Genomic DNA, 16,870 nt, shown 5'->3' with positions numbered 1-16,870 from the left:
AGATTCATATAAGTTTACATAATAAATTATGGAAAAGCAGGATAAAATTCTCCTGGAATACACTTTAAAACAGAATTTTCTAGGATTGGTAGAAAATACCATAAACTTCAGTACTCCAAAGGGATATCTCTTGGGTCCTATTTGGGAGAACCGGGTATAAACTACTGCCTGGCTGTGGAGGAGGCTTTTAACTCCTGGTAAGGTTTTATCAGCAGACCTTATTCAGTACAGGAACTGGGTGAATTAATCAACAGGCTCAGTCAAAAGTGGATCAAATCAATCTCAATCAAGGGCCAAGAGACTATGTAAAAAAGCAACAGGATAGAAAGTTAAGTGAGCAAGTCAAGAAATTCTCTAGAAAAAAAAAAGCAGTTTTCTTGGGAAAGAGGGCATTTTGGGCAGAGTGAAGGGACTGGAGCATGACACAGTGTTACAAGGACCAATACTACTCAGAATGAACGAGTTTGTTTCTTTTCCTAGAAGCCTAAATTCGTAGAAAGAATTTGTGTGATGATTCATCCTACACGCCACTTAGAAGTGCAGTGAATATAAAGGGATATACGAGCTGTATAGTTGTTCCTAGTAATTCCAGGAACTGGAAGCCTCACTCTTTGGGACTCATTCGGTCAAAATGACAATGGAGGGAGTCCCAGGTAGTCGGTGAGTTTCAGTGTCCACGTGAAGAGGACACTGTCTCCAGGGATCAGCAGTATCTATAGTAGTGTAAAACCAATGCACACTGGCCTGACAGACGCTCTCATGTCTCCTCAGGCAGTTCTCTTTTGGTCTTATTTACTTAGTAGCTCTTGGAGCCTCACAGACATTTCAAGAACTCATGCAGCTTCCAGTGGTGTAGACATGGTACCAGGGTACACTTAGCTCTTGGATCCTGGTTTCCTGCATCTTCACAGACCCTCCTTAGTGGCTGATACCCTCCCAATATGTAGAGTCACTAATCCTTTGGCTGTATCTGCTCTCCAAGGTCACAGTCACTAGCGGCACCAGGTATCTGCCTCTAACTCATCACTTCATTTAGCTGTTAAAGGGATGCAGTGTGTAGCAGTCGTGAGTAAAGCAATGTCACCTCAAGCATGTTTTTCTCTTTCATAATCCATTGGTTACCATTGATTTAAAATAACTGTAATGAACATGCACAGAATACAAATAATAAGAAAGCTACTGCATTGTGTAACGGCACAGTTAATAAGTTTTCAATAATATTTGACTCCAATGATGATATATCACTTTTTTTTAATATTAAACATTACAAAATTTTTAAATTATGGATGTGAAGATGAGCATTGATGTTTGGGTAAGAGACTCCCATTGTTTTATAATGAAATTACTTGGATGATATTCTTCTGAGTAAGCTTCCTCAGAAAAATGATTAGTTCTTAAAGCATTCTGTATCCTTAGTGGTGTCTCTCCCGCCATTGACTTAATGAGACTGACATAACTCTCCCAGAGTATTCATGAACAACCCTGAGCTTCACTTTGATTCTGCTTCTCAGCATTTGTAATTCTTTGAGATTCTTTTTTCTTAGAATTAGAAGGGCTTAAGAGTTCTGTAAAAAAATATAAAATAAAACAGATGAGTTGTCTCACTTGGAACAAGAACATATGCAGAGTGTCATAGAACCTCTATCTCAGGTATCATATTCTCAAAGTGAAGGCTTATTTTTTAAGGTGTGATATTTAAACTAGAAAACTGATTTATATGAATGGAATAAAGCTTATTCTGAGCAATGCGGAGCAGAGTTTGTGTATTAGCTGCACTTTATATGTACATGCAATGTGATACAGTAATAAATTAAGTGATTTGCATATAAATCCCATTATTTTAAAATAAACCCATGCTTTGAAATTTGGCTAGGTGATGGCAGTAAATGTTTTTAAGTAAAGGCCCTGAACAAGGTATTAGTTTACTGAGGTGACATTTTCTTCTAAGGCCCAGGAGAAAAATAGTACACTAAACAACACTATATTATGAAATCAATTTATGGAATATGGAGTCATGGAGTCTTTAAGGGTGAAGAACTATAGCATTTAGTTATGTCCATGTGTAGTTATAAATACTCATCACCTCATTCAGACTTGCCCTTGGCATTCTAACTTTATTTGTACAGCTGTGCTTCAACACACTGCAGAAAAATACCTGTGTCCATTGCATTTATTCAGCACATCTAAGATTTGCCTAAGAGGTTGGGTGAATTTTCTGTTCTGGGTTCATGTGAGAAAATCTCTTTAGTTAACCAGTGTCACTAGTTCTCAGTCACTGGTAAGATTGGTCATACAGAAGCTAGTTTCTGTCAAAATGAGTAAAATGGGTGGTCCCATTTTCAAGAGAAGTGAATGACTTCACGCGATATGATCATACATGCACATGCATGTGTATACACATGTGTATACATGTGTTCACAGCTCACATCCTCATGGTATCCAAGAGAGAAATGAAATGAAGTGAGGATTTATAGACACTGGAAGCAGATCCTGCCCACGGTGTTGTCTCCAAACGTAACACTCCATGACACACTTGTGTTCATTTCCTGAATATTTTTAATGAAAAAATGCCTCCTTCTCTATTTCACTTATGTATGTCAGGTATCAGATATGTTTTGTGAGAAGTGGGGATAATTTTTTAAAATAGGAATAATTGTCTTCCAATAATCTTAATCCTAAGTGATAGTAAACATCGAATATAGAGCCTAATTTAGGCTACAACCAATTTTCTGTCTGCTAAATTACCTAGAATTTGTCCTAAAATGTTTATTTTCATGGAAAAACTTTTACTAAATTAATTTTGCTTCTCATGCAGTAGGTATGCAGTAAATGATAGCCATCATTATTGAATCATTCAAATACTAAATAGCCCGAGTTTAATGGCCTGGGTTTTGAATCCCCGCTCAAAGCCTCACTCTTTGTGGCATATAGAGCACATCTCTTGGTTTCTTCTAAATTTTCTCTTTTATAAAATGAGAAATTATATGGTACCTATGTCTCATTTTGTCTTAAAGATGAAATGAGATTATTCATGAAAGTGCCTGTTCATAAAGTTCAGTGCCTGATACATAAATATTTGATAAACAATTGATGTAATTTTAAAAGAACACAGTTTGATAATTCTACTATTGTAAACTCTGGTTTACAATGAGACTAAACTAGAACTCATTTGAGGGAACTTATTCCATATATACTTGGTGAAAAGTGTTGAAGCAAGAGGCACATGTCTTAGATGACTTTGACCTCTTAAAACAAACTGGATGCTAACAAACCAATCAGTTTTCTGCTTAACCAAAATATGTATGAGTATAAACTTTTACAATAATGTAATAGCAGCCATTTTCTCAATAATGTTGTGCTAAGCACTATCAAGAGACTTTTATATCATTTCATTCATGCCTTGCAATATCTCTGTCATCACTATTTCATACATTAAGCAGCATGTCTAGAGAGAATAAGAGCTTCCCTAAGTTTCTTAGCTAACTCATAGTGGGGTCAGGATTCGAGTCTCCATGTGAATCCACAGTCCTTGAACCTTTACGGTAATACCCCACCTGGGCAGCTCCTTCAGTATCCAGATTTCCTTTGCACTGACGGTTCTGAATTAGACCTAAAATTCGTTTGCCTGCAGGGAGAAGGAACTGCTCACAGGTTCCCTGTATCCTGCTCCAGGCAGGGCTGTGTCCCTTCTCTTTCAATCTGTGGACCCCCGTTTAAAGCCTACCTACCCTTGCAGATTCTGGCTCTCCCACACTCAGAAAATTGTGTCCACCCATTAGAAATCATGATCATGTGTTTTTTTCACCAAATGAAAGGATTTTGTCTAGCTTTAACTTCCAAAGTAAGTATTATGAAAACAAGATGGTTTTATTTTGCTTCGTTTCCAAATCCAAAATTGTATTTGAAATATGCTTTTAAACTTCGCATACTTGACTCTCTGGAGATCGTTATCTGCCCTGCACGCCCACCTCCAGACAGGCCAATCCTGGCCACACTCCTCAGATTAACCCTATTCAATAAGTAACCTAGAAAATTCACTCTTTATGTTCTCCACCAAATATGCTATATATATAGATAGATATAGATATAGATATATATCTACATATGTATAAATTGTATATTCATTTGTTCAAAAACAATCGTGTTAAACTTAGTGCCATTGACTTGATTAAAATAATCAAACTTCTAGAAGTAAGAAGCCGTATGTATTAAGGCCGTTGGGAAGTATGTCTGAGACCCTGGTGAGGGTGGCCACGCTGTGTTGGCCAGGCGGACTGTCCTCATTATGAGGCGCTTTGTCTGATGCGTCCATTCACCATAAGCTCTGAAGCCCTCGGTCTTCCCGCAAGATGAGGATGAATGGGCAGCTCCACTGTTCCCTATTTATCTTTGTATTTCTTTGTGTTGCAAATGAAATGCCTGCAATGTTTGAATCTCAATTTTCCTTTAAAAAGAGATTTTATGAGAAGACTGCAGTTTCAGGAAGTAAAGGCAGATGCGGTTACGGTCCGTGAAAGCGTAGTCACGGCCGGTAGCTGTTGTGAATTACAATGGACTCTGCGACAGCCTCGTCCGGCTGGACCGGTAATGCCTCAGAGACTCCGAAACATATGGGCATTTATTGTTTATTGAAAACTAGAGAATTTTTTAAAGTCCTTTGGCTTTCTCCCTGTATTATCTAGCTTCATCTAATTTTTCATTGAGATTCAGAATTAAGATTAATTTCAGAGTTCTTCTCAAGTTAAAAACCATTAACATACTTATTTGTATGTGACAATGTACTGTAGGACTTGAAACGCTAAATGGGAAAGGGAACAAGAAAGGACAGCCCAGCTTTAGTCTAACATCTAATGGGATATTTCCTCCTGTGAAATTGCCAAGGCTTATTAAACAATTATGAGGCCAATGTCAGAGAAAATACCTCTTAAACAGAGGATCACCCTATATATTCCTGGATTTTAGGAAATTCTGCACCAAATGAAGGTATAGTCAAATCTGGGTATAGGACTGAATTTCTTTCGTAACCAATATTCATCGAAAAAATATGACCACAAAGAAAGTTTTGTCAGCCTGCTTGTTGGCTTTGCTTACTGAAGTTACAAGAATGATACTTGAATTATCAGTGAAAAATATGCTGCCTTTACAGGGAGTCTCATTTAATTGTCTTCTCTGTGGGTAGTGTATGGATGCAGTATAGCACTAACATAAGCAGAAACATGAGAAGGGCAGAGGTAATAGAAGGACAGGAAAAAGAAAAAGAAATTTGCTCACTCTGCAGTTGATTTTCTTTCTTAATGGTTTCTTATTCCCTCCTAATGCCTTCCATTCACACCCTGAGTAGAGCAGTTGGCAGAGAACACAACAGATGGGCGACAGGCTCAACATACTCAGTGGATCTGGCACCCAGGCACTTGACTTTTGTTTGCTAAACAGTTAGCTAGATTTCAAGAACTTCGTCTCCTAATGTTCCTGTTTGGTTTAATGCTCTATGAGAATCTAGCATGTAAATATTAAAATATTGCCATAAAAAAGATCACACACTCTCTGCTTCTCTGCATAGTTGAGTGGTTAATTATTGTATTCTTCATGGAGATTGCTGAGATATTCAGCAGTGAATTTAAAGATGTAATTGGTACTTTATAAAGACATCTACAATTTCAGATATTAGAGTTTTCTTAAACTGGCTCTGTTTAAAGGCGCTTTCAGCCAGTCAGGTCAGGGACAGCCACAGCTAGTGGAAGGTACTCAATGAACCATTAGGTAAGAGCAGAAGATTTGAGAGGATGATCACAGACACTTGATAGCACTCTTCCTTCTAACCATCACTGCATTTTCAGAGATTATTAAATTCAAAGCTCAAGAAAAATTATATCTTTTTCATGAGGTCTCCCTGGCCACCAGGCAGAATGTAGAGCCCCTTTGCTCTGCTCACATGATTCTTTGTCACATTACCAATAGAGTTTGTGTCTTTGTCCACCAGCAGTGCCAGGAGAACAAGGTCTTGGTATCTCTTTCATCCCTGTAACCCCAGCCCCTAGCCTGGCATGTGGCACCTGACTGGTTCTGGATAAATGTTTCCTGTGTTGTTCAGAATCCAGGTGGGCTTAGCCCCAGGCCAACAGAGAAGGGAAATAGAGGATGGTTGTTAGAAAACCATGTCAGAGGGGGTTGGAAAAGAACCCCAATGGCAGTGATGCTTCAATGCAACTCTTCTGTACTTTCTGAAAATGCACACTTCAGGGAACTAGGAGGGCAGAAGATTCTCTTGTCTACCCAGCAAACTGCAGGCATTGCTTCCCAGAATAAAGTAGAAAGAAATGTGTGCAACTCTAGAATTTGCTTCTCCATTTCTCTTGGACAAACTATGCTCTTTCTTCTCTCTCAAGCATAAATCTTCAGGTTATCTTGCTCTCTTTTTCTCCAAACTAGGTTTGAAAATATCTCCTGACTTTCTTACAACATTGCTAAGGCATGTTATTTCTCCACATCTTCACCACCATTTACCTCAGGGCTAAAGATGAGTAACCTATGACTTTAGTGCATTTAAGCTCCAGTAGAAGTAACTGATACAGAGTAGAACTATAAATTACTCATCACGAGGAATACTGTGGACAGGAAATAGTTTGGGTTGATGGTATTTCACTCTTCTCAATTAGGAGCTTATGATGACATTGCCTTCTCTTTATGTCTTAAATCATCTTTTTACTTCTTAGAATACTTGATTCAGATGTTAGTTAATATAATTCAGATATTTCAGTAGATGATTCATGTAAATGTCTTCTATTTCTCCCTAGTACGTTTAAGAAGCTTCAAGGCTGTCTTAACAGCTAGTCTCACAAGAAAGTGAAAAGCCCAAACACTAGTCCTTAACAGAGAGATCCATTTTAAGATACTCATCATAATTACATAGAGCCCAGATTTTGTAAAGGGGTCCACAACATCGGCCAAGGCTCAATTCTCTAACTTTGTTGTATATGGAGAAGAAACATTTATCCCTCCAAACTACTTCAAAATTATTTTTTATTTGTATAACTCAGTATAATTTACATTCAGTTAATTTGAAAAATGAGTAAATTACGTTCCCTTTGAAAAGGAAAACTTAATGGTTATAGTTGACCAATAAGCTCAATGTATAGTAAGCAATTTAGCTTGAAAAAAAGCAAGTCATATTAATGGATGTACTGTATAGAATGCAGAATGAGGGATTTGTGTGTGTGTATGAGACAGTCCCACTCTCTATTCTGTATGGGTGAGACCATTTCAGGAATGAAGTGCTGAACTATGAATGCCATATTTTAAAAAGACATATTGGCTGACCAGTGTGTGCCCAGAGAACAGTGACTATAATATTTAAGGAACTCCAAACTATCATTTGAAAGATGATTGGTTTACTATATGCTTGACAGTGACACAAAGGGATATAACATGTAAGACCCATAAGATATATTTCCTGTAGGAAAAAAGACCAATGGGCAGAGATTTGGGGGGGAAGGTTAATTTGGGTTCAGAAAGAATTGTTTCAGTATCCACACAGAATTGTTTTGTTTTGCTCTCCACAATATGAATTAAACAGCAAAGTGCCTGACTTTAAGAAGCTTTCATAGAGTCAGTATCGTAACAGATTCTTTAGTGGAGGTCTTAGATATAAATTTATACTTGCCTCTATATTTGAGAATACCCATCCTGCTTGTATTCTAGGTATGTGTACCTGTGTATACTTGTGTACCCATACATATGTATGCACTCAGGTTAGTTTTTGAGACATAGCTACTAGTTTCCCATATTTATATTATACTGTAATTTTTATATATTATAATTTACATATATTTATATATTCTATAATTTATAATATCTATGTAAATATCCATATTTATATATACTAGAATTAAGACATGTGTCAACCATACATTATCTTTGGTAGACTGGTTTTCCCATCTTTGAAATGACCTACAAGAATAAGTAATAATAGGGCCTCTTTCATTTGATGATTAAGAATGTTTTATATTTGCCTAATCCTGAGCATTACTGTGATAATATATCCCCATGTGCTGGCTGCATTAGGGATCCAACAAATGCAAAGAATTCAAAAAGTTTGAAGATTTAAATCTTATGTGGTATATTTTCTTAACTTGACTATTTCTTGGAATGATGAAGTCCTAGAAAATAGAAGGAAAAAATATTCCTTCCTGAAATAAAAGGACTCAGATTGGATATCTGAAAAATATAGGAAGTATGAATTTTATTTCCTGAAACACTTAGTTGAGAGACAACAATTAAAGAGCCATATAAAAATTGAATTTCCAAAGATGACAGCTTTGAGCAGAGCCAGACTAGCATCAGAAGTGTAGAGGTCAAGTTAGTGATACACAAAATCGAAATAAGATTTACTTTTAGCTCCCTCTTTTATTGGTTTTCATGCTGGAGTTCTGGCTTTTCACTTCAGATGTTTCTTTCAGATATTTCACTCAACATTCATTTAAGTAAAATTTCTCTTAGTGAATATGAAGTAACTACTGCAAAAAATTTTATCAATCTCCAAGTGTGCACTAAATTAATATGGATAATTATGTTCCTGGAAAATGTGCCATAAATGAAGTGATAGGTCGAATTAAATTTTTTAATATGCAAACAAGTGTTCTAATAGGATCTCACACTTTTTAGTCAAAGCCTGTATGTCTAACTTTTTAAAGAAAAAAATAACTACAACATAGTATATAACTTTCTATTTTCTGGGCTTAGGTATTAGCAAATTTTTGTTTACCTGTTTAATCTGCCCTTCTTTGCTTGGTTTCATTGGTACCAGTTTTCAAACGATAGTCCTAGGGAATGTGATTCCTTATCAGATGTCCTTCAGTCAACATGTATTTCCTGTATAACAGGACATAGATCGCAATAGCAAAGGAACCAGGAAAACTAATAATTTATCTTTTATGCCTAGCTGTGCTTACTTCAGGGAAATGTGCAGTGATAAAAAGAAGGTAAAATAAAATCCTTGGATTGATTTTCCTGAAATCCACCAGCCAGCCCTAAATCACACTTTAGTTTACGTTTTTTTTTTCCAAAAGCTTGTCAAGGAGGTTATTTTGAGCTCTGGAAAGGGTGCTTTAGGTTGTTCTGTAAAGTTGGAGATACTCTGTATATTATAGTTATAACATGTCACCAATGCTGTCAACCTCCATGTGAGGTGTTGTCCTGCTTTATTTTATACATATTCATTCATTTGTGGGTCTGTACCTGAATTTGTAATGGCAAAGGGACATAAGCCCTTTGAAAGGAAATACACATTTTGTTAGAAAATAATAGAAAGCTTATGCCTCAGAAACAAGTTTCACAAGTAATGGCAGTTATGGGGAACATTAATTGTAATTTTCTTTCAATTATGGGCTAAGATGCTGATTAGAAGCCAAAGGAGAAGCTTCTTACTCTTTCCTTGCCCTGAGACTGGGAGGAAGGAGGGACAGCAAGAGTTCAGAGAAAGCAGCTAAGGTCTGTCCATCCAGTAATTTTAGGCAAGCATTTATTTGGTAATAGAATTCCATTTGACCCCAGCTGCCTTGAGCACAGGGGCTTTGCACCTGTGATTCGAAGTGGGCACAGTGAAGGGCTCATTCTGTTGACAGAAATTAGGTTTTGGATAAAGTCCTGGCAGAAACATCATCATTCATTAATCTGTTAAACAAAATTTTCTCTTTAAGATTTCTTCTTTAGATTTTTTGCTACTTAATAAATCATTTTTTTTTCTGAGATAGGGATAAAAATAAATATGCTAATTTATCCCACAGGAACTAGAAAAATGGCAAATGATTTTTAAATGACTATTTCTAAGTAGGACATCTCTGGCAACTTTGAGAAAATCAGTGAGAAGAAAATAAATAGGTTTCTGAATACCAAAGTTGCAAACTTTATGCTTCAGTGGTGTTCACTCAAAATCTCAACATCTTCCACATGCGTTGAGTGTCATGTGAAGTCCACACATTTCCTGTAAAAGTAATCAGTGGTGTCCATTGGGTTATCTTGGAGTTTAGAATTATGTTTACAAAAAAAATTTCCTCATCAGGAAAGAATGGGACCAATTAACACAGCCACAGGAAAACATATTTTAATTACAATAATCATAAAGCCAGTATCCATTTAAGAGAGAGAAACAGTCTTAATCTTATAGCTTTAGAGATTTTTGGTACTCAATTAACAGTGTGCCTGGGTGTAATCCTCACCTGACATACGCCAGAAGTGGGACTTTAGATGCCAGTACTTGGAGCACATAGAACATAGTGGTAGGCTGTGAGCAGAGAAAAAAAAGGAGATACTGTCACTATTTTTTTTCCAAAAAGTATTTTTGGCAATGTCTACTGTATCAGTGTACTTTACTGGATTACATGCCATATCTTGTTATCATGTATAACTTGGAATATGATACAAAACATTATATTGAACCAACCGATGAAAATAATTCTGCTCCGTATGGACAAGTGGACATACTTCTGGGATGAGTAACAGAAGCTCAGTTTCTACGAATGTCCCCTGGCATAAAATACTTAATGTGCTTTTACTATTACTTTATCAAATGAAATTGGAAGTTTCTAATGTATTTGTGTGATGCCTGGGCTCTAGAACTATAAGGGTTTTTTAAATAATAGAAATGTGTTTATTACATAGATAAGTACACTATATTTTATTGATACTTCAACACTTAATTATACTAAGCAACAAAGTTCCCCCTTAAGTGTTTAGTATATTCTGTCATGATAGCAGTTATACTGTGGAACGCTTAGGTAATTTAATAACAGCCTTAGTCTTTAAAATAATATTTGTCCACGTGTATAGCAGTATACCTTTGATAGAAATAGACTAAGATTATACAAAAATATATTAATTAATGAAATACTAAAGATCTCTTTAGATTTAGGCAGAATATTATTATTACTGTTTTAAATTTTGATGTATGATTTTTTTCTTCACGTATTTGAATTTTATGTACAAATCCTAAGAAACGATATCTAATGTCCTTCTGTATAATGCTTAAAAAACTGTTGTACATTAATTATAAATGCTTGCAAGAAATAAAACAGATCAGTAGAATTGTTAATTTATTGAGAGCCATCAAAACCTAGAAATTCAGGAGCCCAAGTCAATTCTTATAAACAGTTGAATTCTTGAGGCATCATTGAGAATATGCGCATTTTCCCAGGAATATCTCGAGTGCTGCTTACAAACTAGACTTGCTAAAGAGATGACCCGTGAATTCCAGTAACGGAAGTTCATAAGTATCTGCTGAAAACCTTTTTACCCAAGACAGGAACCAGGTGAATGGAAAGAACTAAAAATTCTTGAAAGGAATTGTTTCAAGGAGTGTTTTCAAAATTGATCCAAAGGCAATCAACAGATAGGAACAAGAAAGTAAACATGCTCCTACATAAGCACAGGCATGTTTATATACATATATTTAGTTTTAGATGAGTTCACTTACAAGCCAGAATTAAATCTCTTCCATGAGACACTGTAGGGTGGTGGTTAAGTGTACAGAACTGAAGTGTGTGGACACAAATTCCAGTTCTGTCTCCTACTGATTATGTGACCATCAGTAATAAGATGGTCATGATATACCTACTTGGTAGGTTTGTTCTGAGAACAGCGCCTGGCCCAGAGAAGGCCTATGTCAAACTTCAATATTATGCCCAGAGATTTGACAGAGAGAAAAACGAAAGAAATAGCAAGTAGGAAAACATGGGCTGTGGAGTAGAGAACCTTCAATTCAAATCTCAGGGAATGCTGCAGGTTGGATGATCTTGAGCATGTCACCAAACCTCTCAGAATCTTCGTTTTCTTATTTTTTAACATTGAACTAATTCCGCAGGTGTGAGATAAGGTATAGATGGCAAAGCTCGGCACATGGTAGACATTCACTGTTAGGCCACCATTCCCCCCAGCACTGGAGCTAGGTCTTAAAGACTGCAAACATTTCTTTATTCATTTGTTTCTTAAGGTTAATATAATTTATTTTCTATACTTCTTTTAGGGTGAAAATGGTTTACATGGAGCTCCAGGCTTACCTGGTCAAAAGGTAGAGTTTTTGAATGTTTTATGTAAGAATCTTAATGTCTTGGAAAATATTGAATTTGCATATAATATAGTGAGGTTTCAGAAAATGTATGTGATGAAACCGAGTTTCTGGAGAGACTTTTAAAGAAAGCTACTAACTAGTCTTCCTAAAGAGACCTTATGGAGTAAGTCCTTCTCAAAGGGACCATGCTAGCAGAGTGCTTTATCAGAGCTTCAGCAACGTGCTGGTCCAGACACGTCAGCAATGGCACTTTCTTAGGGGCCGTGAAAGTGTACATAACTGCTCTGGGAATGTTTCACTGTTATTAGTCAGAGTCCAAAATGAAGAAAAGAAGAGTTTTATGCCCTTGGCTTTATTTAGTCATTTCTTGTTTGTCTTCTTTTTGTAGGTCCCACACTGAGCTAAGTGTAATAGTTACATGACATCAAATGTTATATAGTACAACCATGCTACAAGTAATCTTTTAAAAAATATTGTTCTTTCAGAAAGACAGATTTGTAGTAAATGAGGAGTTTTGCATGGATCAGGCTACCTCTTTCCCTGCCTAGTAGCTTTCTGTTTACCCAGGTGGACTCTACGTGTATCTTTTTACTGCCCAAGGGCTGCTTTCCCCTCCTGGGAAAGAGTATACTTGTTTACAACCAGCATTACTGGAAACACAGAGACTGGTCTATTCCAGTTTCCTGGAGGGTTGGGGAGCCCCTTCAGGTGGGGCCAGCTGTCATGATACCACCCAGATAATCCCACCCCAGGGGAGAGCATTATTGCTGCAATATTTGATGCCCACTGAAGCCCAGCATATCATTTCCATGCTCTGGAGATTTTACAGGTCTTGGCAACAAGATGCCAGAAGTTACCATTGCATCCGGGTTTTTCTCTATAGCTAAAAATTACCATTAGAGAAGATAGACATTTATTTATAGTTTCAGCTTTTGAAAAATCTCCCTTTACTTGGCTTGATAAAGAAAATAAGATTGAACTGGCAGCGACGAAATGGCAAGCTTTGAAATTTCTTCACAGCAATTCTTAGATAAAACCCATCAATAGAGCATGTGCTGCGTGTGCGAGTTGAGTTGCAAGCCAAGGGATGCGCAAATTTATCTGCCGGGAAATAGTTTTGGACTTTCCAGCAGCTGTTTGTGGTGGCTGCATCATGCTGACACCGTGGCTCATGTACCGGGGGCTTTTAGCAGTGTCAGTATCAGCTTGACTTAACAGATCGAGTTCAAGTCTGTATTTTAGGAAAAGTGGTAGAATATAGACCATGCATTCAGTGACAAATATACCCCAATACTAACCTTTTATTTTCATGAGGGCATATGATGCAGAAATAATGACATAGTCACCTGTGTGTATACATATATACATATATGTATATTTGATTATAGATATTCTATACACACAGAGACTATACATAGAGTAAAAAGCTGGCATTCCTTGTGTAACATACGAATTTTAATTTTATCGTGTCACTTTGTTGAAGCGTCACAACAGCAACTGGATGTAAACTCTTCATCACTCGCCCCGAGCCCTCAGGACATATTTACTGAATGCTTCTTATGGGTAGAGGGGTCAGTATGGCCCACCCCAGCGCCGCTTGCTGGCTCTGTTGTGTCTGACATATATTTGGCATTCAGTGAGTATTTGTTGGCTAGATGAATGAAACAGCAGCACTATAAATATCTGCGCAGAACTAAGTGGGAAAATAAGCTTGTCAAATCAGAGAGGGTTTAGTCAAAGAACAGGGGACTTATACCTTTTAGAATAAATATGGTGTTTGAGAGCCAGCCGCCCTAATAATGCCAGTCAACTGTCTGTGACTGAGACGCAGATGTGGATGGGGAAGAACACGACTCTGGTGTCAGAGCTGGAGCTAGAACTCAGGGTTCAAACCTGAACTTGTTCATCACCCAGCGTTCCCTGCGCTGGTGTCCCTCAGAAGTCAGCTGGACCAGGCTGTTTCAGCTGGAGCTTGCGAATTATAAGACAAATCGCAAATGACAATGTAACGACTAACTTGGTCTGTGCTAGTAGACACTATGTTGATATATTCAATTCTCAAACAACATATGAGAAAAGTACTATATAGAGAAAAATTCAGGCTTATGGAGATTAAACTGCATTGGAAGTAATGAAACTGTAGCTTGTACCCAAGAAAATCATTCCTTCAATATTTAGAAATATTTATATTTTGGGCAAGTTAACATTGGTTTAGATCTTACATATCAGAAATGTTTTTTATTTATAATTATTGATCCTTCTATTAGAGACATGTGCTAAAAGTAGTGGTCCTATTGTACACATCATATTTCTCTTCTACAGGGAGAACAAGGTTTTGAAGGCAGCAAAGGAGAAAATGGTGAAAAGGTAAATATCTCTCTTTACATATGCATCTGTAAAAGTAAATTGTGTTCATGAGAATGTTTTGCAGTGGTATATCTAACTTGTGTTTTCTATACTGCAATTCAATAGTTTTGCAGAAATAATTTAAAATATTTGCTTCCCTTAAGATAGACTTAATATGATTGTCAGAAACCTTTCTAGTAGTTATATCTAGATATTTCTAGTTAAATGCATTCCATACGTACATTAATGACTCAAACATTTATTAAGCATTATATTTCTGTGCTGTGACATTATTGATGCACTAAGTGTCCAAGTCTTTAAATGAATGCTTTGTTTATATGTACACCTGGCTTATCAGTGGAATTTTTCCTGAGGAAATAAATAAGAACCAACTGTAATCGGCTCCAGTAGAAAAGAGATGGCACACTCAGAATAGAATAGTTTGAAAGAGTTCAAATAAAAGGATGGTTTAAAAGTAGGGGCAAGTTGCAGGAAGACCACGAGGATTACGCGAGGTCCCAGATCAGGTTATAGTGAACTTAAACCACGTAAGGTTACAGACTCTGCAGCCAAGAACCCTGAGAGGAGAGAGCTGCAGACTGGAGCTGAGGGACCCTGGTAACCCAACATTCATTGTTTTACAAATTAACATCTTACTGAAAGGACAGAATAGAAATGCCTAATTCATCCAGAATTTCCCTCAGACACAGTCCTTTCAATCCTTCTGCATTTCATACGTCGTTTTATTTTTAAGTAAAACAAAAAACAGTGTCACTCCTTTGTTTCATAAACTGTCATGTAATTGGACAGCCAGAAGGAGAACTAGAAAGGGAAAGAGATCATCTCAAATTAGGCAGTATTACCTGTATTTAGTTTCTGGGCAGTGAATGGTTCTTTGCTTCTTCAGTAAGTTTTTATAGATAGAATGAGCATCTTTTGTAGTTATAAGACGAATCACACATGGTGTGAGCTGCTGCTTGCCAATCACAGAGCTCTGAGGGAGGAAAAAGGGAAGCTGTATAGTAATCATGTAATTGAAGAGCATGAATTCCATTAAGTGATGACTACTTTTTAAAAGTGCACCTTTCTTCTCAGGGCTCTCTAGAATATTTTTTGTTTTAGAATAATAGTCATTGCAAGGCCATGCCTTGAAATAAATGTTTTATTTACACATTCCTGTTTTATTAATGGGACTTTACCTGGAGGAAAAAGTGAGAATAAGTAACTCAAAGTTGTCATCACACTAAAATCTTAGTGGTTGTTTTGATATTTTATATATGTAGTTGGCATTACTCAGTAATAAGTAGATTCTCCCAGGCTATGCAGTACAGAAAAACATTCAATATATTTGGCTTTGAAAAATTCCTCATATCTATTAACTGTTGCCTTCAAATAGGCAATTTCACCATGAGGTGAAGATATTTATGGAGAATGACTGAGATATCAGGAAGAAATGAAGCATCAAATAGAAAAGACAATACCTTGAATGAGAATTACAATTCCAATGGTTTATAGTCAGATGTAAGTTTCATGTAATAACCCTTATGATAAAAAAAGTTCTACTTAGTTATTTACCACATATCAAATGCTTGAGTTTTCTCAGTGTTACATGGTATGTATTCTGATATATGACATGTGTATTTTCCATATGATAAATAATTGTCATCACTTTTTTTTTCGTAGATTAGAAACTTTTTTATTTCTAGATTAGTTGAACAAGTATGTGAAGCACTCATTTTTGTGGGATACCACCCTGACATTCTTGGGCTACTTGCAACATTATTTTTTCCTGAACAAAGATAATCTAACTTAGATTTCAGTTTTTTGTGGAAAACTGGGCATATAATTACACTTAGAGCTACCTTTCCTCCTTAATTACCTTATAGTGGCCTTTACTGTGTTTAAAATTGACTGTTTTGAATGACACAATTAACTAGTTGTAAAATAAAATAATCCGGTAAGTGGTTATTCAAAAACGTCATTATCTGCCAAAGGCACATAGCTCCTCACAAAAAAAGTAGTCAACTGTTGAAGAGAAAATTCTATGTGGTGATTTTCGGGTGATATTTCTATAATCCAGTGTAAACCACCTTTAGCAATCTGCTGCTGTTCTTTATGGGGCGAAAACGATCCTTCAGGCCAGCTTACCTCTTAAGCCAGACTGACAAGTGGTTGTTCAACATGTCAGACATTCTGTCCATAGTCCAAGAACCCAGGAAACTTGAGCAGTGTAGAGGAACTCATTTGAAAGTATGTTCCTGAGTCTACAAGAGCTTGTCACAGGACAGAAACTCATGTGTTACCTAGGCACTCACAGTTCCGTCAAGTTGGTCCTAAAGTGATAGTTATCTGGCAGGTGGATGGTTCTCTCAAAAATCGGTTCCTTACTCTGGCAGGACTCTTCTAGAGGACAGCTATGTTTAGGTGTGCCAGGCTCTGGCTTATCAGTTTAGACTTACTGAA

General features: G+C 36.7%; 1 protein-coding gene across 1 annotated transcript in view; it reads left to right on the top strand.

The window, feature by feature from the left end:
• Positions 1-16,870, top strand: part of COL19A1 (collagen type XIX alpha 1 chain) — a 285,300-nt gene that overhangs the window by 63,723 nt on the left and 204,707 nt on the right. Inside the window, exons 10-11 of the mRNA XM_036916243.2 lie at positions 12,017-12,061; positions 14,384-14,428. Coding sequence (XP_036772138.2) covers positions 12,017-12,061; positions 14,384-14,428 — 90 coding nt within the window. The remainder of the gene's footprint in view (positions 1-12,016; positions 12,062-14,383; positions 14,429-16,870) is intronic.

The sequence above is a fragment of the Manis pentadactyla genome, chromosome 16, assembly GCF_030020395.1.
Source record: "Manis pentadactyla isolate mManPen7 chromosome 16, mManPen7.hap1, whole genome shotgun sequence".
In the NCBI taxonomy this organism is placed as follows: Eukaryota; Metazoa; Chordata; class Mammalia; order Pholidota; family Manidae; genus Manis; species Manis pentadactyla.
Note: the sequence above shows the minus strand (reverse complement) of the source record. Positions and strands in the feature narration are given on the sequence as shown.